This window comes from Muntiacus reevesi, chromosome 9, assembly GCF_963930625.1.
Source record: "Muntiacus reevesi chromosome 9, mMunRee1.1, whole genome shotgun sequence".
NCBI classification, from domain to species: domain Eukaryota; kingdom Metazoa; phylum Chordata; class Mammalia; order Artiodactyla; family Cervidae; genus Muntiacus; species Muntiacus reevesi.
In genome coordinates, this window is record NC_089257.1 from 5,385,948 (window position 1) to 5,411,201 (window position 25,254).

Sequence of the window (25,254 nt, forward strand, 5' to 3'; positions counted from 1 at the left end):
AAGCTGTAGGTCCAGATCCTGGTGACTCATTAGCACTTTGATTATGTTTTATAGATTTTCCTTGTTTTCATATTCCTTTGAATAAGCAACACTGGCAGCATAGGGAAATATAACAGTGATAAAACACTCCATTGTGGTTTACCGGGATGTTATGCTTTTATCAATACATTATAGAAAGAATTTATTATATATCATTAGTGACATTTGTTTTATAGTATTTAAAGAAACCTCATATGCAGCTATAACATATGGAATGAATGTCCCATAGTTTATTTTTGCCAAGAATATGTCTCAAACACACATGCAAGGACTTTGCAGAGATAGAGTACGTGTATAGAAAAATTTTAGTTTGTAGTCAAGAAAACATTAGCAGTATAATAAATTGTGGGGGAGAAAATGAACAAACTGAATGTTATGTTTTTCAAAGAATGAAAGCTGAAATGCCAAACCACAAAGCAACAGCTTGTTGTTTTCGTTGGCATACTGCATTTACCCGTGGAATGATGTATTCTGTTCTGTTCACCACTGTTCTAGTAGTGCTAGTTAAACAGGGAAGTAGTCATAAAAGAGGACGGGGAATGACTTGGCTTGGAAAAGCTGCCTCGTACGCTAGTTGTAAAGTAAGTCTAATTTATCCCATTTACTAATCTGGGCATTCTTTGAAGCTTAATAATTTTCACATTGATTTTTTTCATTTAAATTCAACACAATCTTATGATGTGTGTTTGCTCCCATTTTATAAGTTGCAACATTAAGGAAAGGTATAATCACTGATGAAAATCTAAGATTAGCACTCAGATGTGTACTTTCCAATATTTGCCAATTTAAAACTTCCTATATTTATTCGCATTTGTGATTTTTAAAATGATGTGATGTTAAAATACTAGGCAATAAATTTAATAAAAATTAAACTAAATTATCCAAATTTTTAATGGGACAAATTTAACCAACAATAATTTATTTATTTATTTTTACAGGGTAATACATCCACTTGAACTCAATGTTTAACCCCTTCTCCTTCCCTCACTGCAAAGAATTTTAGGATTTCAATATACCCTTCTAAGAAACAAATAGGAGGGTATAATTGCATGGACTCTATATTCACCATATACAGCCTTTAGACAAAAAAATAAAAACTGAAATGTCAGGGTCACTGTCAGATTTAGATTTATACAGGGTTCAGGCAAAAAATGTTAATGAAATCACCATGTTTATATTGATGGGTGTTACAGATGATCCCGAGGCTCAAGTTCCTCTGTTTTCACTGTTTCTGGCAGTCTACCTTTGTACACTGATAGGGAATCTGGGGTTGGTCTTCTTGGTCTCTGTGGATTCCGGGCTCCACAATCCCATGTACTGTCTTCTGAGTGTGTCATCACTCTTGGATGCCTGCTGCTCCTCAGTTGTCACTCCAAAAATGATAGCCAATTTCTTGGCGGAAAATAAAACTATTCCATATCTTGCGTGTGTGACACAGACATTTCTGTTAGTTACTTCCGGGACCACAGAGCGCTTCCTCTTGGCTGCGATGGCGTATGACCGCTGCGTGGCCATCTACGACCCGCTCCGGTATTCAGCCAGCATGGGACCCAGGGTCTATGTGTCCCTCATCATTGCTTCCTGTGTTGGGGGCGTCTTGCATGCTTCTGTACACACCGTGGCTACTTTCAGCCTCTCCTTCTGTGCCTCCAATGAAATCAGACATGTCTTCTGTGACATCCCTCCCCTCCTGGCTATTTCTTGCTCTGACACTCACACAAACCAGCTTCTGTTCTTCTACTTCGTGGGCTCCATTGAGCCCACTGTCTTGATTGTCCTGATCTCCTATGGTTTAATTCTGTTGGCCATTCTGAGGATGTGTTCCGCAGAAGGGAGAAGGAAAGCCTTTTCAACATGTGGCTCTCATCTAACTGGAGTGTCCATTTACCACGGAACCATCCTCTTCATGTACCTGAGACCAAGTTCCAGCTATGCTTTAGACCATGACATGGTTGTGTCAATATTTTATAGCATTGTGATTCCCATGCTAAATCCTGTCATCTACAGTTTAAGGAACAAAGATGTCAAAGAGGCAATCAAAAGAGTTTTGCGAAAAAATTGGTTTGTTCATAAAGTACATTTTCACACTAAACAATGAGTTGAAGAAATTAAGACTTATGTTATTGTCTCCATATAGGAATGTCATGGTGCAAGATTTTTTTTTAATTTTTAATTTTATGCCTTTTATTTCTTTTGGATATTTCATAAATAAAGATTATGGTCAACAACCAACTGTGTAAGTTTTGCAGGTGTGGATAATGATCATCCATTGGTTTCTTAATGAGTTTATAAATATATGCACACCCAAATATAAACATATACACTAACATATACATATACCTGCTAATAACTGGCGATATATTTTTGCCAAGGCTGCTGTAACAAACTACATAACACTGTGTGACTGAACAACACAAATGTACTTTCTCACTGACCTGGATGCTTTGTGTTTGAAATCAAGGTGTATCCAGGGTTGTTTTCTTCTGAGGCCTCTCTCATCAAAATCCACAATCATCTTGAATTAGAGGCCCCACCCTATAGTTGCCCCTCAAGACCCTATTTCTAAATTCAGTGACAGACTGAGGTAAGTAGTTTAGGACTTCAACAGGCAAATAATGGATTTACTTATACCCACACATATACACACAGAAGCATGTATAAACCATTATTTTCTCACAAAATACAGAGTCTTGGTGTTCAGTTCAGTTCAGTCACTCAGTCATGTCCAACTCTTTGTGCCCCATTGAAGCACAGCACGCCAGGCCTCCCTGTCCATTACCAACTCCCAGAGTGCACCCAAACCCATGTCCATCGAGTCAGTGATGCCATCCAACCATCTCATCCTCTGTTGTCCCCTTCTCCTCCTGCCCTCAATCTTTCCCAGCATCAGGGTCTTTTCAAATGAGTCAGCTCTTCACAGCAGGTGGCCAAAGTATTGGAGTTTCAGTTTCAACATCAGTCCTTCCAATGAACACCCAGGACTGATCTCCTTTAGTCTTGGTGTTAGCATTTATCAATAATGTTCATGAACTAAAGAATAAAAAGAAAAATAAAAACAAGCACAATTCCAGAATAAGATTACAAGTATCTGCTAAATATTTACCTTACCCCACTAAGCCACAGAACATCTATATGGGTTTCTCTCCATTCCTGGTTCTGACTCAGCTTTGGCTCAGTTTCCCCTTGACACCCCTACCTTCTACTAATAAAGGATTCAAATTCCCAACTTGAGTGCTATATAAATGACTTCAAAATTTCTGTGCCTGACCTTATCTCCTATGCCTACAGAGATGAGTTTGCTAAAAACACAACTGATATCAGCTGACCTTGTATAGTACCTACTGTTAAAAGAGAGGGAATTGACTGGGGAAAATTTTTTAAAAAGGCACCTAAAAATTAAAAACAGTAAATCTATATGACCAAGAGAAGTGGTGTTACCGCTCTGATCTTCCCACTGGAGATGACCATGCAGACCATGCAGATAAGCCAGCATTGCCTGAGGGAAGTGTTATGGCCTCTTCTGAGGCTGCCATTGTCTGCTTCACTGCAGGTGCTCATCTGGACCACCCTAACTGCCTCTCTTTGCTTCTAGACCTGTATACATGGGTCCCAGAAGGCCCTGAAAGGTGAGACCCAGGTGGAGTGACCCACGAACTGTGACCCATGTGTGGGTATACCGTACTCTGTCAGTACTAACCGAGTCTCTGATTTTTTCAGGTAGTCCTATGGGGAGCATGTGTGGATATTCAGAGTGAGGATAATGGTGGAAGGAATGTAATATTAGATGAGGCCAAACACTGGTATAGACCAACTCAGCAGAGGTTCTTATTTTAGACCACAGTTTCAGGAGTTAAAAAGGACTGTAACAGGTTTGATAGGTGAGTTGGCTAAAACATGGAGAAAAAGGTGGCCAACTGTGAGATATATAGTAATGGTCAATCCGCTCTGTTTGATGTAGGGAAAGAGACTCACAGTCTTAAGGTGGGGTTGGAATATTTAAGTGGATTTGTCACTTAAGATCTATTAATTCACACTGGGACTGTGCAAAAGGCTTCCTTTTCACCAACAAAATGAGAAACATATTTGTGAAGGGAGCTTTAGCACTTGAAGATCTCCATATGTGGTCTTCTCTAAGACCAAATCTTACAAAGGGAACTACAGCCACTAAATTGAAAAAATGCAGTGATATTTATTGGATCCCAGGGTGGCAGGTGCCAACTGGCAAAAAGCAATCACCAAAGGTACAGTGGTCCTAGTTACTGTAACGGACAGCAGCATCAGAATAGTATGATTCATATAGACCTATGGCATTAGCTAGGTAATCATGGTTTCCTTAGAAGTAAAATAGATGCTTATTAAATGCTTACTTGATCTCTGTAAGCAGAAAAGATTTAATTCAAGGGAACCAAAATCTAACTAAAATTATTAAAATAGATAGTCATGGCTCCTCATTAATTCCCAGAATTGAGCCACTTTACAGCCCCAAGAACCATTCAATGAAGGGGAGTCTGGGTCCTCTAAAGAAGGACTTGCTGCATAGCCACAATTTTTATTTTTTATATTTATCCCACCCTCCCGGAAGGGACTGAAATATTTTGTGAAAGTAAATGCACTGGGGAAAAGGAAATAATCATAATTTTCTGTAACTACAGGACACTTTATTTTTTGGGCTCCAAAACCACTACAGATGGTGACTGCAGCCATAAAACTAAAAGACACTTGCTCCTTGGAAGAAAACCATGACAAACCTAGACAGCATGCTGAAAAGCAAAGACAGTACTTTGCCAACAAAGGTCCACCTAGTCAAAGATATGGTTTTTCCAGTAGTCATGTATGGACGTGAGAGTTGGACTGTGAAGAAAGCTGAGTGCTGAAGAATTGATGCTTTTGAACTGTGGTGTTGGAGAAGACTCTTAGAGTCCATTGGACAGCAAGGAGTTTCAACCAGTCCATCCTAGAGGAAATCAGCCCTGAATATTCATTGGAAGGACTGATACTGAAGCTGAAACTCCAATACTTTGGCCACCTGATGTGAAGAACTGACTTATTTTTAACGACCCTGTTGCTGGAAAAGATTGAAGGTGGGAGGAGAAGGGGACAGCAGAAGATGAGATGGTTGGATGGCATGACCGACTCAATGGGCATGAGCTTGAGTAAACTCCAGGAGTTGGTGACAGACAGGGAGGCCTGGTGTGTTGCAGTCCATGGGGCCACAAAGAGTCAGACACGACTGAAAGACTGAATTGAACTGAAGCTCTCCATCTCTCTGTCATAGTTTAGCTTGTAGAGCTCTTCATCATCTTTCTCTTCCAAAGAACATAACACTGGCCCTAATACTGATGGAATGATGCTGACTAGACCAAGGGAACAAGAAGCAGCAAATGCTCTGGCTTGTTGGTGAAGTACTTTCCTATCCCTGGGTAAGAAATGAACATGGTTAAATTTCAAGGGTCATCTGACTCAGTGAGATTTCTACAGGGCCAAGTGGAGCATGCTGAGATGGCTCTTCTCAGATGAATAGTCATTGCTGCATCTGTTGTCTCCTAGAGCAAAGAAAGTAGGATCAGATATACTGGGCCTTTTTAGATTTGGGAGGCAACATATTCCTTTTTCAAGTGTGTTCCTATGGCCCATTTCCCAAGTGACCCAGAAGCTGCTAGTTTTGACTGAAGCCTAGGACAACAGAAGGCTCTGCAACAGGTCCGAGCTATTATCTAAGCTGCTCTATCACTTGGTCCATATGTTTCAGTAGATCCAATGGTGTTTGAAGTGTCCATGGCAGATAGGGATGCTGCTGGAAGCCTTTGACAGGTCGTCCAAAAGGGAATTACAGCTCAAGCCTTTAGGAATTTTGAATAAGACTCTTTCATTCTCTTCAAAGTGCTCTTCTTTTTAATACTGAGCTTTTGACTTGCTACTGGACATTAGTAGAAACTGAACACTTGATCATTTCCTACCAAATTACCATAAGACTTATGATACTTTTCATGAAATAGTGTTATATAATTATAATATTAAAATGCTTGTTTTAAAGACATATATGTTTTGAAAATAAAATAGAAACATAATATGTGATGTTTATTTCTGTATTTACCATAATTTTTTTGTTTATTTCTGATATGAAATTACCAACAGTTTATGTTACTACAGGCTAAATATTTGTTTGACATTGTTGATAGATCAAGACTGATTGTAACAACTCTGCTTTGTTTTCTTTTACTGAAATTTTCTACTTTTAATTCAAATCTTTTTAAAATTTCTTTTTAACATTTTTGCTAATGTGTAAAGTGAAAGTCGCTCAGTCATGTCCAACTCTTTGGGACCCTATGAACCATAGAGTCCATGGAATTCTCCAGGCTGGAATCCTGGAGTGGGTATCTGTTCCCTTCTCCAGGGGATCTTCCTAACCCAGGGATCGAGCTCAGGTCTCCCAATTTCAGGGGGATTCTTCACCAGGTGGGCCACAAGGGAAGCCCAAGAATACTGAAGTGGGTAGCCTGTCCCTTTTCCAGTGGATCTTCCCTACCCAGAAATCGAACTGGCGTCTTCTGTATTGCAGGTGGATTTTTTACCAGCTGAGCTCCCAGGGAAGCTCTAATGCATGAAGTGTAATAAACAGTGAATGTTGAAAGCTTATAATTAGACATATTTTGCACATGTGTACACCAGTGAAACCACTGTTTCAACCAAGATAAAGAACATGTCTATCATATGTAGAAATTTTCTCATGCTCCCTCCCTTCACCATTCCCCACAACTCACAAAACATCATTTAAATGCAATGTCATTGTGTTACATATGAACATAATCTGACTTGTTTGTTTGGGTTTTGTTTATTTGTTTAGTTTTACATTTTGGGTATTTTTTGGTAATTTTTTTCCTTAAAAAGTAAAGATGCACATACCATTGTGTTGAGAACTGTAGACTTAAAAAAATTAGGTGGCAAATTTTTATCCTCACTCCCAGCATCTAACACTGTGTGTGCCTTACTCCTTTGTAGTAATACTGAAGGTCATTCAAATTATGATCTACAATACTCAGCAGAGAGACTTCATTTTTAATTCAGTTCAGTCACTCAGACTTGTCTGACTCTTTGCGACCCCATGAATCAAAGCACACCAGGCCTCCCTGTCCATCACCAACTCCCAGAGTTTAGTCAAACTCATGCCCATTGAGTTGGTGTTGCCATCCAGCCATCGCATCCTCTGTCGTCCCCTTCTCCTCCTACCCCCAATCCCTCCCAGCATCAGGGTCTTTTCCAATGAGTCAGCTCTTCGCATGAGGTGGCCAAAGTACTGGAGTTTCAGCTTCAGCATCAGTCCTTCCAATGAACACCCAGGACTGATCTCCTTTAGGATGCGCTGGTTGGATCTCCTTGCAGTCCAAGGGACTCTCAAGAGTCTTCTCCAACACCACAGTTCAAAACATCTATTCTTTGGCACTCAGCTTTCTTCACAGTCCAATTCTCACATCCATACATGACCACTGGAAAAACCAGAGCCTTGACTAGACGAACCTTTGTTGGCAAAGTAATGTCTCTGTTTTTTTAATATTTTATTTTAGACCAAAGGTATTAACTTTGTGAAGTACATTTTCAGACATGAAAGTACTTAGAAAATTTAGCATATATGAGTCTTCCAAAACAATAATTAAAATGCACATTTTAGTATAGAAAGAGATTGAGAAAATTTTAACATCAATGAATAATATACACTTTAAGGAACATGTAAAGAATTTTGTGTAGTTGATTCAAAAGCCCTTAAAGTAGCAGATCGCAAGTCTGTTGGGATTGATTCCATCTTTATGTCACTTATACACGAGCTGTAGCTTCCTTCTATGTGCTCTCTAATTGTCCAGGAGTCTTGACTGAGCTTTTTAACACAGTGATGAAAAGATTTCCACTGTTAGAGAGGACAAATTCTAATGTCAAGGTGCTATTCATATTTACTAAAGTTTCCTTGCCAAAGGTAATCACATAGCTAAACAAAGGGTTAGTCTAGGAAGAAATGACAAAAAAACATGGATATAAGAATAAATGATATATTGGTGGCCCTTACCATATAGACATAATGTGTTTTATTAATGACTCCATATTTTTCTATTATATTTATGCACAATATTTATTAAAACTGTTCTCAATATGAGCATTCATTTTCCCTTTTTTTCCTGCTTAGAAAAATACTGCTGCAATAAACATTACACTACACATTATTATTTTTATAAGTATTTCTCATACTTATACCTTTACATATTCAGGGTTTTTTTTTTTTTCCTATGAGGAAAGCACTTAGTAATGATTCTGTAGCATCTCAGGGTGTTTTATTTATTTAATAGAGTATATAAAAGTAGAGTATAGAAGGGCATAAAAAATGGGAAAATGGCATAATTTCAATTATAGCACATCTTGAATATCACACCTTCTGGTTTACTTAGACATCTCTACTTACTAGTTTACAGTAAGGAGAAAACTGATCTTTAAGAGTAAAACATTGCTAAGTAAATGAACACAATTGCCATAAACTTGAGGACATAACTCTTTACTAAAAGGAAATTACAGCATGAGCTGCATTTAACAATTTAAGACAATACAGAGCAGTAAATTTCAATTAAGTCTGTGAGCAAATTACATACATAAATGCAGCATAATTTCTGTATTATTTCAAATGTCTCATAATCCTGATAATTAGGTAAGAAATTTTCTCATTGCCTTTCTGACGTCTTTGTTCCGCAGACTATATATGATAGGATTGAACATTGGAGTAAAAATGGTGTAGAGAAGCGATAAAAGTTTGTCTAGTCCTTCATGCTCATTTGATTTAGGCTTTAAGTAGGTGACAGTGGCTGATCCATAGAATAAAAGTACAACGGTGATGTGGGAAGAGAAGTGGAGAAAGCTTTGGTCCGTCCTGTGTTTGCTGGCAGCTTTAGGACGGTGGAGATAATTCTGATATAGAATCCAAGTATCAGCAAAAAGGGAACAGTGACAAACAATATACCAAATATATAGACCACCATCTCATTCACAAAGATGTCTCCACAAGCCAGTTTTAACAATGGGGGAATGTCACAGAAGAAATGATTAATTGCGTTGGAGCCACAGAAAGGCAGAGAGAAAATCTGGCATGTTTGTCCTATCTGGACCGGAGCACTGCTGATCCAGGAGGCAGCCACCAGCCCGACGCAGACCTGGGGGCGCATGAGCAGGGGATAGTGCAGAGGGTCACAGATGGCCACACAGCGGTCATAGGCCATCACGGCCAGGAGGAAGCACTCGGTGGCTCCAAGGATAAGGAAGAAGCACATTTGCGTAGTGCAAGTGAAAAAAGAAATGGTTCCTCTCTGGGTCCAAAGGTCCATGAGCATCCTGGGAAGAGTGACGGATACATAGCAGATTTCTAGGAAGGAAAAATTGCCGAGGAAAAAAATACATGGGCGTCTGAAGAGTGGCATCTACTCTGGTTATTAGAATTATGATGCCATTCCCCAACAGGATAATCACATAGATGACTAAGAATATCCCAAAAAGAAACCACTGATATTGGGGAATATCAGTGAAACCCAAGAGGACAAATTCCATCATGATAGTGAGATTTGTTTCTGTAATTTTCACATGATCTTCTCTCTCTAAATTTACATTTCTTGACTGCATTTTCTTTTTGCACAATTGGACTAGGACATGGGCTTTAGTCTTAACCAGTTCTCAGTTACTTTCTGACACACTTGTGTTCTGTGATTTGGGGAGATTTGATTTGAAATCAGGAGGTATAAACTCATCTGCAGAAAAAAAATCTTAAATGATTTATAATGTTACATCTACATTCTAATAAAATCCATATGTCTCATCATTTTAACTTAAATTATGGCAAAATGGAGAATGGAAAAAGCAGATAATCTACTGCTTACAGTCAAACCATTAACTAACTATTAATTGTCTAACTTTCATGATTTTTATTCCCCAATCAACCTCATCTATCTGGTCTAAAACATCTAACACAATATTCTATTGACTATTTATGTATCCTTTTTACCCTTAACATTATACCTAATAACTCATTCTATAAAGATATGGCATAAGGCTCTACCCTAATTTATTGCTTCATAAATGCCTCTGAATTAACTTAAAAGTAGAAATCATTATTAGAAGTGGTTATTTTCTAAGGAGTGAGAAAGTTAAAACTCTAAGAATGTAAGAGACAAAGCTTTTTAAATCAAGATCATATGGTTCCACGGATTGGAATTACAAATTACTGAATTAAAATACATCTCATTGCTTAGAAACACAACTTTTTGACATTTAACTATTTTTAATCCTAGCAATTTTGCTGGAGAAGGAAATAGCAACCCACTCCACTATTCTTGCCTGGAGAATCTCAGGAACGGAGGAGCCTGGAGGGCTGCCTTGTATGGGGTCGCACGGAGTCGGACACGACTGAAGTAACTTAGCAACAGCAGCAGTAACATTGGACATTTAAATACTTTTCCGCCAAAATTAAATGTTCCTAGGGAAAAGAAATATCAATATATATAAAAGTTTCACAAATGTGGTCAGATATTGTGTCCAATTCCTTCCCTGTTTTCGGTCTGATTTGATTAACATGAACAATAATAAAAATCAACCAAAAAGGTTAAGTTAAATATTCTTTTTCAGGAAATTATAATTTGGCTGTGAAAAATGCTTCCTATACTCCTCTATAGAGGGAAGTGCTCAGACGTTCAGATGTGTCCAACTCTTTGCGACCCTGTAGCCTGCCGGGCTCCTCTGTTCATGGGATTCTCCAGGCAAGAATACTGGAGTGGGGTGCCATACCCTCATCCAAAGGCTCTTCCTGACCAGGGGTCGAACCCATGGCTCTTACGTCTCCTGCATGGCAGGCGGATTCTTCACCACCGGTGCCACTCAGGAAGCTCTACGGAAGGAAATCACTAATAAAACTTGATTTTTCTCATTAAAATTATTTTAGTTGTAATGGCAATGTTTACTTTATTGACAGTTTAGCAAAATATGTTTGATTAATGAATGCAATATAGCACTCTTTGATTACAGTTTTCTTAATAGATTATTTCTAGAAATGAATAATATTAACATTAGTATTATGTTAACAATAGACACATTAGAAACATATATTTCAAATGCTTCAAGCACATTATTTAACTTTTTAATGCAGGAAGCAAGAAATCTAACTTAAATAAGGCTATCTTAAAGAATAAATAGGTGTTCAACCCATATATACTCATGATTTTAGTTGTTTGACATGTGTGCTAGTCGTTCAGTCATGTCAGACTCTTTGTGACACAATGGAGAATAGCCTACCTACTCTGAAATTTTCGAGGGAAGAATGCTGGAGTGGGTAGTCATTTTCTTTTCCAGGGGATCTTCTCAATCCAGGGATCAAATCTGGGTCTCCTGCATTGCAGACAGATTCTTTACTTTATCTGAGCCACAAGGGAAAGCCCATATTTGTTTGATATTATTTATTAAATCTTGATCTTGAAATTTAGAAACAATGTTGAATTAAAATAGAATATTAGTACAGAATAGTTTATATTCACCTTTTTCAAATTTTTCTGGCTACTTTATTCCTGTTGATGAATTTTTAAATATATTTTAAAATGTTACATTGTTTAAGATCTATAAGATTTTTAAACAAGAACTTAACTTGCTTTTATAAAGCAAGGCTTTTTATAGAGGAAAGCCTCACTTCTTCCTCAAGGGAATATTTCTTTTCCCTCTATACATCTAAATTGCTAGTTAAATGCAAATTGCTAGTTAAATGCTCCTATTGGTAATTAAGTTGGTGTGTTTTTGCAAACAATTCTTCCCTGATAGACCAGAGTTTCCTTCAGGTCTCCCACAGAATATAATGTCATGCCTTCTCCATTTCCTAAATGCAGTCAGAGGACAAAGATGTCCTAGAAGAAGAAACACTTTGAATGGTCCAACAGTACCTGCAGGAAAATGTTCAAATTCTTTATCAACTGGTTTCTTATCTGTGTTATTTTATTCTCTATAATTCCTCTGAATAGGCTTTTTTCGAAAACCAAGCGTTATTATCATCGGAACACACTCAATTACTCTCTCACCTTTAAGCGAAACTAAGATTATTTTATTCAAAGTATGATTATCTCTCAAGCACCCTGGGAATCCCTGAATAGACACATACAGCTCATTAATGACATCTATAAACAAAGATTAAGAACAACTATATCATTTGAAGTTTTTTTTTTTAATGTGCATCATTTTTAAAGTCTTTATTAAATGTGTTTCAAAATTGCTTCTGTTTCATGTTTTTTGGTTTTTTGACCAGGAATTGAACCCATGTCCCCTGCACTTGAAGGTGAAGTCTTAATCACTGGACTGCCAGGGAAGTCCCAAGAACAACCATTACTTATAACATTTTCTTAATTAAAAACTCCTCTTTCTTATTGAAACATTTAGTAGTTTACATTTCTCTTTGTCAACCCACATGCATGTATTTTGTGGAGAGAAGCACTTTAAGCATGAATCTAATATTTACAGACTAAGTTTTGCTATTGTTCCTGTAACAGAGCCATTTTCCAGGCCCGAGGTTCTGCTCATCTATACTGTATTAGGAGACTACTTCTTCAAATTTTGAGCCTCAGCGATTTTCCTTAGTCTGGAGGTTTGACTCCCTTGCAGTTATTTTACCACACTTCTGTTAGGGGAAGTTGGGTAATTTCAAATAGTCCCTAACACTGGCCTCTACCGGCTGGATCCCACTTTCACTGCCAAAAATGTAGGATTAGACTCTAAAGGAATGTAAGAGTTGACACGGCTGAGCGACTTCACTCTCACTTTTCACTTTCGTGCATGGGAGAAGGAAAGGGCAGCCCCCTCCAGCGTTCTTGCCTGGAGAATCCCAGGGACGGGGGAGCCGGGTGGGCTGCCGTCTATGGGGTCGCACAGGGTTGGACAGACTAAGGCGACTCAGCAGCAGCAGCAAAAGAATAGAGACTGTTTTCTGACTCTAAATCATGTGCCCTACCATCCCCACAGGCCTTAGGGCGGGCGCTTACCACGCAGCGTGTGCCAGCGGGAACCTCACGACTGTGTCACTCACAGAATTTGGACCAGGAACCCTGGGACTCAAACCGCGTTATTCCTGGGAAAGGATCCCTAAACGCCCGGTGTGCACGCAGTGAGAACTGAAGGTCCTGACCAGGCTCTGACACGAGCTCCCTGTAGCCAGAAAAGAAGACGCGTCTTCTATCCCGCCCCTCGCCCCGCGTACACACACACACCACTCATCGCTGGGGGGAATTCTTACCAAAATCCCCTTGCTGAAGCTGGAAAATTTCTTATTACCAACAAAAGCTGTATCTGTTTATGGAACTTTATGGGTGAAGCAGGGAAACGAGATAGACTACACATAGTACACGCAAATGTCTGATATATTGTTCCCATTTTACTGCTGCTTAAAAAACGCTTTCCTATTTCAAACCTGTTCTTTGAGAGCTGTCTTTGCTTCCGATTTTGACAGATTTGCTTTATACTCAGAACATACTCTCTGGTAGCTCAGACGGTAAAGCGTCTGCCTGCAATGCGGGTTTGATCCCTGGGTCGGGAAGATCCCCTGGAGAAGGAAATGTCAACCCACTCCAGTACTCGTGCCTGGAAAATTCCATGGACAGAGGAGCCTTGTAGGGTTCAGTCCATGGGGTCACAGAGTCAGATACGACTGAGTGACTTCACTTCAGAACATACTCTAAGTGGCGCTGGTGCTAAAGATGCCACCTGCCAGTGCAGGAGACATAAGAGACACAGGGTTCAATCCCTGGGTTGGGAAGATCCCCTGGAGGAGGGCATGGAAACCCACTCCAGCTTTCTTGCCTGGGAAATCTCTGATGTAAGAGCCTGGCCAACTATAACCCACAGGGTCGCAAAGAATCCAATGCTACTGAAACAATTCAGGCCCCCTACACACATCCCCATGCTGAACATACTTGCATGATGACCTCTTTAATATCTAACATATATACATTTTTCTTATACCTCGCTTCCCTGGTGATTCAGATGGTAAAACATCTGCCTACAATGTGGGGGAACTGGGTTCGATCCCTGGGTCTGGAAGATCCCCAGGAGGAGGAAATGGCAACCCACTCCAGTACTCTTGCCTGGAAAATCCCATGTACTGAGGAGTCTGGTGGGCTACATTCCTGTCATTGCTGAGAACTAAAATCTGCATTCTTTGTTAATATGCATTTTTGTTGCTGATTCACATACATGGCATTCTCATTGCTTCTGTTGGGGAAACACACTGACTGAAACTCCCCACCCTGGCTAGAAATCTTAGTACATATTCACATGAATTACTTTACCACAGGAAGTCCTGGTAAGGAGCTAACAAGACACCATCAGCAATCTGGGAAAAGTCAGATTTTCCACAGTCTGAGAAAAGTCAAATGGAGACTCCATGTGTTCTACCACGTTCCAGAAGCCTTCTCGTTGACATCCACCTTTGCTGAGCAATGCGTGCACCACCAGGAAGGATCCTGAGTCAGAATGACCAGCCAAGCACAACCTGGAAATCAATTCCATCAACATAAATCCCTAGACTGTGAGTCACGAGGCAGAGCAGTCCTCCTGGGTTCCCTCACCATCCTGGCCTCTGCCTGGACGTTCCTTCCCAATAAAGCCTCTTACTTTGTCAGCAAGTGTGTCTCCTCGGACAATTCATTTCTGAGTGTTAGACGAGAGTCCCCTTTTGAGCTCTGGAAGGGGTTCCCCTTCCTGCAACTTTCCTGCTCCTTCCTCCTGACTTGACCACAGAAGCACAAGGCCATAAAGCCAGCAAAGCGAGAATTATCAGAGGAGGAGCATTTGGACCAGGACCAGGGGACCAAAATAAACGGCTGAAGAAAATGGCGTGGAAACAACTGGCCTCGAGAAAACGATCAACCATACGTGACAATCATTGTTCAGACACAGTCATGTCTGACTCTTTGCGACCCCAGGGACTGCAGCACATCAGGCGTCCCTGCCCTTCACTGTTGCCCCGAGTTTACTCATGACAACTGATGATGCCGTCCATCCCATCCTCTGTCACCCCTCCTCTTCCTGCCCTCGGTCTTTCCCAGCATCAAGGTCTTTTACAATGAGTCAGCTCTTCACATCAGGCTGAGTATCAGAGCTTCAGCTTCAGCATCAGTCCTTCCAGTGACTATTCAGGGTCAGCTGCTTTCTGAATAAAGTCATTTTCCTTGCCTCAACACCTATCTCTCAGATTCATTCATTGGCCTGTCGTGTGGAGAGCAGAGCGAACTTGGGCTCGGTAACAAGAGGACATCTCCTAGAATTCCACTTCTCCCTATTTTGGCTGCAAATCACGAAATGACGCCAGAAGCCAAGGAAGTCACCAGTGGGAAATATCAAACCCATCTGCCCCTGACTGACTGATTACAGTGAAGCTTCCCCTGAATTGGGATGGGTATGTGTTTGTCACTCAGCAGCATCCAACTCTTTGCAAGTATTCTGCTGTAGAGCACTCAGATCTTAGAAATGCAGGGGTTTCCTACTTTATCAGAGTTTAACCAGGTTAGCACAGATGCACTGCTTTTCTCCTGCTCTCCCTCCGCACAAGTTATCTAAGAACAGTCTTCACACTCATCTCCCACATTCCACATAGCCATTGCACTAACATGTGAATGCACTCACCTGGCCACAGGTGATTGAGTCCACAGTGCCTGTTATACAAAGATGGTTCAACCAGACTATTTATTGCAGCTGTTCAAATAAGAACCAAGAGAAAATATTTATCTCTCTTTGTCTGTAGTTGTATTTTTTTTTAGACTGGGAATTGTTTTCCATATCTTCCTCAGTATTGACTGGAGAAAGTTTAAAGTCCGACATCAGGGAGATAGAGGACAATCAAACAGATGTATAAAAAGTATGTATGCATTTTTCATCTTTGTTTTCCTTCACCCATGAGTTAATGACTGACACACACAAAAGCAACCATGACTAATAAATTATATTTTTTATCTTATTTGTTTTATAACAAAGGGAAACATAATAATACAATTTCAGGAGATTTAATGCTTTGAGCCCAATTCGCAAATTTAGAGTTTTTGACATAGCAGTGTGTCTACAGAAGGGTTAGTATCACAAAGTTTAAACAGAACGCTAATATAAGTACACATCAATTTCCAGTCCAAGGCAGTAAATTATATCTCAGTTTAGCAAAAAATGACCACATTTCTGTTTTCTGGTGTCGCACTTTCCATTTGACATACATCCCATATAGTTTCATAAAACTATTTGTTTCAGAATTATTTCTATAAGGCTACAGATTGGTAATAGAGCTATCTAATTGCAATAAGTTATATATTTGCAACCTATTCCAGTATTCTTGCCTGAAGAATCCTTCGGATAGCGGAGCCTGGTGGGCTAGAGTGTGGGGTGTCAAGGAATTGGATGCAACTAAGCCCCTAACCTCACCAATCCTACTACGTATTTGCAGTAAGTTATGTGCACGTTAACCAATACAGCTTACATGTTTTCACATCAAATCAGCTACTTTATATTGGCATCTTTATTCTTCTACACTTAGCCCTTTGCATTTTACCTTCTTGACATTTTACTGTTTATGTTCCTTTGAAACGTGATTAGCTGAGTATGTGTGCATGTGTCTTTGTGTTTCTGTAGTAATAGCATCTGGAACAGAGTAAGTGAGAGGAGGCTAGGGAACTTGTGAGAAGAAAACAAAGAATAGAAGAAAAGCTACCATAAATGTGTGCATTCAGATCAGACAGCAGTTTTGTAAACAGCACTCTTTTATACCAATTCATATTTTTTTCTTTACCAGATATGTGCGTTTTTCCAGGGATAAAGGAAATGACAGTTGCCATGTTTACTGTTGCTATTAAAACGATATTCCTGAATTTAGACTTACGCACCTCTGCAGGAAATAATTCCATAAATAAAACGGGAATCTATTTTAAAGTTTAAAAAGTTTGATATATATTGTATATAACACTCATTACAAACTATAAATCGTGAAAAAATATGCATCAGGAAAAAATAAATTGACAACTGCAAATACTCTACATGGCTAGTTTCATGTGATATTGTCACTTCTGACTCTAAACACTGAATTGCTTATTTTCATAACCCAAATTTCTTTACAAGTTTTCCCTATTTCTGAGAACCCAAAGGAAATATAAAATGATTAGATGACACTTCCATAGTTTTATATATAACTTCAGCAACTTTGCTTATATCTAATTGGATACATGTATGTGAATATGAATGTACTTAATTAATTAGACAATATTCTAATGAGACACTAACTTACATCAAGCTTATCAAATTTCAGTGTACTCTATTTAATGCAGAAAATTTACCAAACAACCCCAGAAATGAAGGGACCCTTTTCCTAGTAATCATATTCCATAAAGCCTTCTTTACTTCCTTATTCCGGAGGCTGTAGATCAGAGGATTCAACATGGGGATCACCACTGTGTAAAACAGAGAAGCCACTTTCTCCTGAGTCAAAGAGTAGCTGGACGTAGGTCTCAGATAAGTGTAGATGGAGGTGGAATAGAAGAGGATGACGGCTGTCAGGTGAGACGCACACGTGGAGAACGCTTTGCGCCTCCCCGCCCCTGCATGCACACGGAAGATGGAGAAGAGAATGTAGGAGTAGGAGGTGAGGATCACCAGCAGAGCCCCAACCATATTCACACCAGCAAAAGTGGACAAGATGCTTTCTTGCAGCCGTGTGTCAGAACAGGAGAGCTTAAAAAGTGGGGGAGTGTCACAGAAGAAGTGATGGATGACATTGGAACTGCAGAATGGCAAGCTGCTCACATAACCTGTGTGAACCATGGAGTTCACCAGGCCCGCTGCAAAAGCCCCTGTGGCCATTTTCAGGCAGACCGTCCTGGACATGATCAAGGAGTAAAGGAGAGGATTGCATATGGCCACATAGCGGTCACAGGCCATTAACCCAAAAAGGATGCATTCGGTTGTGGCCAAGGCTATAAAGAAATACATCTGCATGAAGCAGCCAACAAAGGAGATGGACTTCTTCTCTGATAATAGATCTACCAGCATCTTTGGAGTGATGGTGGATGAATAACAAACATCCACAAAGGACAGGTTAGCCAGGAAGAAATACATGGGTGTGTGAAGTCGGGAGTCAGCTCTGATTAAGAGGATCATCCCAACATTTCCCACAACTGTCACTGTGTAAATCACATAAAAAAAGAAAAAGAGGACGACCTGTTGCTCCTGTGTGTCTGCTAATCCCAAGAGGATGAACTCAGTCAGCAGAGTATAATTTTTTCTGGCCATTTGTCACAGGTATAGTATGCTTAAATTTACATTAGGCCCAAAGTTTACAGGAAATAGTACAAATACAAATGAGTTTCAGTGGTTGGCATGTAGAAAACCTAACCCCTAGGATCATAGAGCCTAGTGAATACTGAAATTAACATAATAGTTAAGTTAGTAGAAAAAATGAATGCCCGTTGGAATTTATTAAGCAATTGTATCACATTCGGGTTGAGGGATTAAAAAGTGACTGGTCAAGATCCAGATAATTCATTTCAGATTAATTTTTTTTTTTTTGCAAATCCAGTATCTATGTTGTATTCTTTCTCTTCTAGCCCACATACAAAATATAGATTAAAGATATGTCCTTGCTGAAGTCTCTCCCATATCTTCTGAACAGACACTGAACTTTGACTCAAATACATTTTTTTTCGTCTCCTCAAGATCGCTCTGTATGTTCTTCAACCCATTGATTCATGCATCACCACCTGGAAATTGCTTTTGTGTTCTCCAAGCAGCAAAAGAAGCCCATTTCAAATAACCAAAATTTGGGCATATGTTGTATTATTAAGAGGAGGAGGGCAAGGCAACCCGCTCCAGTATGCTTGCCTGGAGGATTCCATGGACAGAGGAGCCTGGTGGGCTACAGTCCATGGAGTCTCAAAGAGTCAGACACGACTGGGTGACTAAGCACAGCACAGCATATTGTTAAGGATGATTTTGTGGTAAAGCAACAACCATTCTCATCACAAACCACACTGTCAAATGAATGACATATCGTAACGACACTGTACCTGTCCATGGCAGTGAATGACAGCACCAAGTTCTTAGTGCATTCTTCCCAGTACTAACTTACTTAGTCAAGTATTTTCTTTTTTGTCAAAATCTCTAATAAATCAGTTCAGGCACAAAAATTAAAAGAAGACAGTTTTCATGTTTTAAATGAAATGAAAATCAGTGAAAATTTGAATTAGCTCTTTGTAAAAATTTGAGACAACTTCTAAGTATATACACATTGCTGCCTCTTTATTTTGTTTTTCATAAAAAGGGTTGGGTACACCTGGGGACTGGCTTATAGATTTTGATTGTGAAATCAATCCTCTAAAGGCAGAAACTACAGTCTCAAAAGTAATTAAAATGTGATCACACCCAGAGTGATGAAATCAAACACTAGTGCGATCTTCATTATAATATGGTTCCTGATTTCTGATTGTTTTAAGTTTTTGCTTTATTTAAAAAATGGTTATTTAACTACTTCTTTCTTTGTAGTGTTAGCAGTTTAGTCCAAATGGGTATATAATCTACATCCACACTACTGGCCTTCCCTGTGTGAAGTTTGTGTGTATCCCTCCCCTTAGAAAAGTAATTTTAACTTTTATTCCACATTTGTTCTTGAGTTAAATTAATCAGAAGGAGAAAATAAGTACTAACCTCAGGCCTACATGAATATCTATCGACCGAGATGAACAACATGGACCACAGCTGGTTGAGGCCCATGACAACTTTATGAGAGAGAATGTAGGAGTAGGAGGTGAGGGTCACCAGCAGAGTTCCGACCATATTCACACCAGGAAACGTGGAAAAGATGCTTTCATGCAGGCCTGTGTCAGAAAGGAGAGCTTAAAAAGTGGGGGGCTGTCACAGAAGAAGTGATGGATGGCGTTGGAACTGCAGAATGGCAAGCTGCTTACATAGCTGGTGTTTACCATGGAGTTCACCAGGCCCGCTGCAAAAGCCCCTGCGGCCATTTCTATGCAGACCGTCCTGGACATGATCAAGGAGTAAAGGAGAGGGTTGCATATGGCCACATAGCAGTCATAGGCCATTAACCCAAAAAGGATGCATTCGGTGTGGCAAAGGCTATAAAGAAGGACATCTGCAAAAAGCAGCCAACAAAAGAGATTGTCTTCTTCCCAGATAATAAATCTACCAGCATCTTTGGAGTGATGGTGGAGGAATAACAAACATCTTCAGAGGACAGGTTAGCCAGGAAGAAATGCATGGGTGTGTGAAGTTTGGAATCAGTCCTGATTAAGAGGATCATCCCAACATTTCCTACAACTGTAAGCATGTAAATCACCAGGAAAAGGCAAAAGCGGATAACCTGTAGCTCCAATGTATCTGCTAATCCCAACAGGATGAACTCTGTGAATGAAGTGCAACTTTTTCTGCCCATTGATTACAGATACAGTATGCTTAAACTTAAACTGGGCATGCATATTTCCAGTTGCACAATTTACAGAAATAGAAATAATGATAAAGTAAAATATATATGGAAAATAAACTTAGGACAACAGAGAATGGTAAACAGAGTCAGAGGAGAATTAGTAAACGGATTCGCATTGGATTTTATTAAGTAGTTGGCTCTATTAATTCTGGACTGAGGGATTCACAAATGACTCCTCTAAAAACACATCCATCACCTAAGGTTCTTTTTCGAATGCAGCATCTATGATCTATTTTTTCCCCTCTAGTCCATATCCAAATGCAAAGAACAGAACCATTCTTGTTGAAGTTTTTTCCCATTCTTTGAGCAGGTATTTGAATTTAACTGAACTTATTATTTTTTTTCTCCTCAAGTCTGCTCTCTATATTCTTCAAATCCAAAATTTATGCATGGTCACTTGGAAACCACTTGTGTGTTCTCCGGGCAGCAAGAATAATAGCCCAGTTTGATAACTGATATTTTGACATCTATCATATTCTTAATGATGAACTGCAGTGTATTAAGGTACACAAATAACTGTTCACCTCTCAAAGCACACTATCAAATTAATGCCGTGTGGAAGCACACACTCTACCTCTTTATGGCGGGGGATGACAGAGACTGCACCAAGTACTTGACAGCATTTTTCTCAGTACTAACTTGTCTAGTCTATTATTTCTGTTTTTACTAGAACCCTTAATAACATAGATGAGGCACACAAAAAAAATAAAGAATGCAATTTTCATGTTTTAAGTGAAATGTAAAGCAGTGAAATTTTGGATTAACACTTTGTAAAAATTTGAGACACATTCTGAGTATATGCATATTGGTATCCTTTTATTTTGCTTTACTTAAAGAGGGTTGGGTAACCATGGGGACTGGATTATAGGTTTTGATTGTGTCATGAACCCTCTATAGGCAACAACCGCAGTCTCAGAAGTATTTAAATATGATCACGTGCAAGTAGATGTGATTAAACACTATATGGAACTCTGATTGCTCTGTTATTTCAAAGCTATTTGCCAAATTAAAAAAAGATCTATTTAAGTTTCTCTTTCTTTGAAGTTTTAGCTGATTCCAATGGTTACATAATCCTCTACCAAATTATGATCCTTCCCTTTTTGTGTGTGTGCGTACCCCTACACTTGTCTGGCTGGAGTTAACCTTCAGTCTAGCTCTGTTCTTGAAAGTGAGTGTGTTAGTCACTCAATTGTGTCTGACTCTTTGGGACTTCTTGGCCTGTAGCCTGCTGAACTCCTTTGTCCATGGAATTCTCCAGGCAAGAACACTGAAATAGGTTGCCATTTCCTTCTCCAGGGATCTTCCCAACCCAGGGATCGAACCCAGGTCTCCTGCATTTCAGGAAAATTCTTTACCAACTGAGCCAAATGGAGGCTCTGTTTTTAAGTGAAATAATTAGAAGGAGACACTAACTTCTAACTACATGCCTACATGAATATTCATCAGACCCAGCTGGAATATGTGAACAGCAGAGGGCACTGGATGGTGTGACAGGTCATGAGATCTGCTTTGTTATATCCCAGACGACTTGAATATTGCAGCTTCTATCAGGAGCAATTTCAGCAGCAAGGACAAGGAAAGAGCCACGGGGAATATACCTCCAAAAGCTCTCAGTGTGGTTAGCATCTTAGCAAGCCCTGAATCCCACTCAATTTCCCCTAGAATTCTACTATGCCACTCCATTCCACCTATATATTATTGCTTACCTTTAATATAATATACGGATTAACTTTAATGGATGTAATTGATGACTGGGAGAACACTTCCATTATCAGGACATCCATGAGACTCTTTTAAAGGATATGGGTCTGTTTTATCTTTCAAAGATCGATCTACCTACTTTGAACTATACGTTGATTAAACTCTGCTATAGCTGACTGCGTGTGCATGTGGCTTTGTGTATAATATGTGGATCAGTCTGGAAGAGAAAATGTGAGAGAACAGAAAATTTTTGAGAAGAAAAGATGGGAAGAGAAGAAAAGCTGTTGCAATTGGTGCCTTCTAACCAGACAGCAGTTTTCTAAACAAAATACATTTAAACAAATTCCTATATATTCTTTAATGAATAAGTATATGTTTTGGGGGATAAAGGAAATGAAAGTCCACAAGTTTACTATAGCAGTTAAAGGATATTACTAATTAAAAATTTAAGCATTATAGCCCTAATTCAATAAAGTGGAAATCTACATTGAAAGCAGTTTTGCACATGTGATATATACAACCCTTTACAAATCATAAATGTTGAAAAAATACAGTAAAAAAGCTGACAATTACAAATATAATACACAACTAGATTCATGTGACATTGCAAAAGTTATCTCCATATACTTTACCCTTTATTTCTATAACAAAGACAGCTCTATGAATAAATCACATTTTAGAAACCTATAGGAAAGCATACATTGATTAGAAAAAAAGTTTCATGATCTTACCTAAATTGATAAGTTATATCTAACAGGACTCGTGTCCATGAACATTACCAGAACATGGTTATACAGATTAGGTTGTAATGAAGATAAGCTTGATCCAGTTTCTGAAAGTTAAACTATATACTCCAATTAGTTCAGAAAATTAATCAATCACAGCAATGAAGGAATCCTCTTCCTAGTAATTACATCCCATAAAGCCTTCTTCACTTCGCTGTTCCGGAGACTGTAGATCAGAGGATTCAACATGGGGATCACCACAGTGTAGAACACGGAAGCTAGTTTGTCCTGAGTCAGGGAGTAGCTGGAAGTAGGTCTCAGATAAGTGTAGATGGAGGTGGAATAGAAGAGGATGACGGCTGTCAGGTGAGACGCACACGTGGAGAACGCTTTGCGCCTCCCCGCCCCTGCATGCACACGGAAGATGGAGAAGAGAATGCAGCAGTAGGAGGTGAGGGTCACCAGCAGACTTCCAACGATACTCACACCAGCGAATATGGACAAGATACTTTCATACAGGCGTGTGTCAGAACATGAGAGCTTAAAAAGTGGGGGGCTGTCACAGAAGAAGTGATGAATGACGTTGGAACTGCAGAAAGGAAAGTTGCTTATACAACTTGTGAGAACCATGGAGTTCACCAGGCCCGCTGCAAAAGCCCCTGCGGCCATTTTCAGGCAGACAGTCCTGGACATGATCAAGGAGTAAAGGAGAGGGTTGCATATGGCCACATAGCGGTCATAGGCCAATAACCCAAAAAGGATGCATTCGGTTGTGGCCAAGGCTATAAAGAAATACATCTGCAGAAAGCAGCCAGCAAAGGAGATGGTCTTCTTCTCTGATAAAAAATCTACTAGCATCTTTGGGGTGATGGTGGATGAATAGCAAACATCCACAAAGGACAAGTTAGCCAGGAAGAAGTACATGGGTGTATGAAGTCGGGAATCAGCTCTGATTAAGAGAATCATTCCAACATTCCCCACAACTGTAAGTGTATAAATCACAGAAAAAAGGCAAAATAGGGTAATCTGTAAATCCAATGAATCTGCCAAACCCAACAGGATGAACTCAGTGAGCAAAGTATAATTTTTTCTGGCCATTTATTACAGAAATTTTATGCTTAAACTTGAATTCACTCTAAATATTTTCCTCTCAAAAAGTTACAGGTAGTAGTAGGCCTAATAAAATTAGTCACACATGAAAAAAAAAATCTAGGATAACAGAGCATAATATATAGAAAAAGTGAAGCAAGAAGAAAATTAGTGAAAAAGTGAATAAGCATTGTTCTTAGTCGCTCAGTCATGTCTGACTCTTTGTGATCCCTTGAACTGCAGCCCAACAGGCTCCTCTGTCCATGGTGTTTTCGCAAGCAAGAATACTGGAGTGGGTTGCCATTTTCTTCTCTAAGAACAAGCATTGGAATTTATTAAACAATTCTCCATGTTAAAATACACCTGGGTTGAAGGATTCTCAAATTATTGCACTAAGTACACATATTTCACTTCAGTTTCTGCAAATGCAATATATATATTCTATACTTTCTCTTCTAGCCTACAACCAAAATGCAAAGTACCAAACTATTCTAGCTGAAGTCTCTCCCATGGTCTGAACAGGTATGTGAGTTTAAATCAATGCAATTTTTTCTCCTCAGGACCACTCTATATATTCTGCAACTCTAAAATCTATGAAAGTAATTAGCCTCCAATTAAAATGAATAAATTTAAAAAAATTTGTGCAACAACACTTGAAAATCACTTCTCTATTCCCCAAGCAGTAAAATAAGTCCATTTCAAATAATCACCATTTTGACATTTACCATACTCATAAACATGATTTTGTCATGTTTTAAATTAAGCCAAAGTCTTTCATTACAAAGCACACTATCAAATTAATGCCATGGGTTACTATTAGCACACACTGTACCTGTCCCCATCAGTCAGTGGCAGTGCCAAGTGCTTAGCAGTATCCTTCCCGTTACTCACTTGTCTAGTTTATTGTTTTCTTTTTTTATTAGAAAGCCAAATAACTCAGTTGAGGCACAAAAGTGAAATGAAGATTTTCATTTTCTAAATGAAATGAAAAGCAGAGAAATTCGGAATTACCTCTTCGTAAAAATCTGAGACACTCAGCATATACACATTGCTGCCTTCTATTTTGTCTTCCGTGAAGAGGACTGGGTAACCATGAGGATGGGATTACAGGTCTTGATTGTGGCATCAGTCCTCTAAAGGCATAAACTCTAATCTCAGAGGTAGTTAAAATAAGATCACATG

General features: G+C 39.3%; 1 protein-coding gene and 4 pseudogenes across 1 annotated transcript; 1 reads left to right on the forward strand and 4 right to left on the reverse strand.

The window, feature by feature from the left end:
• The first annotated feature begins 1,088 nt into the window (after positions 1 to 1,088).
• Positions 1,089 to 2,137, forward strand: LOC136175156 (olfactory receptor 5T1-like; annotated as a pseudogene).
• A 6,584-nt stretch (positions 2,138 to 8,721) lies between these two features.
• LOC136174992 (olfactory receptor 10AG1-like) lies at positions 8,722 to 9,687 on the reverse strand (annotated as a pseudogene).
• Positions 9,688 to 17,507: 7,820 nt separating this feature from the next.
• On the reverse strand, positions 17,508 to 18,351 carry LOC136175294 (olfactory receptor 5F1-like; annotated as a pseudogene).
• A 1,347-nt stretch (positions 18,352 to 19,698) lies between these two features.
• LOC136175377 (olfactory receptor 5F1-like) lies at positions 19,699 to 20,506 on the reverse strand (annotated as a pseudogene).
• A 2,630-nt stretch (positions 20,507 to 23,136) lies between these two features.
• LOC136175148 (olfactory receptor 5F1-like) lies at positions 23,137 to 24,081 on the reverse strand. Its single transcript, XM_065945464.1, has one exon. The coding sequence runs from the start codon at positions 24,079 to 24,081 to the stop codon at positions 23,137 to 23,139; it is 945 nt and encodes a 314-aa protein (XP_065801536.1).
• Between the last annotated feature and the right edge of the window lie 1,173 nt (positions 24,082 to 25,254).

What these genes read in the sequence shown, in the direction of transcription:
- LOC136175148 (XM_065945464.1), bottom strand. Translation starts at nt 24,081, where the DNA reads ATGGCCAGAAAAAATTATACTTTGCTCACTGAGTTCATCCTGTTGGGT.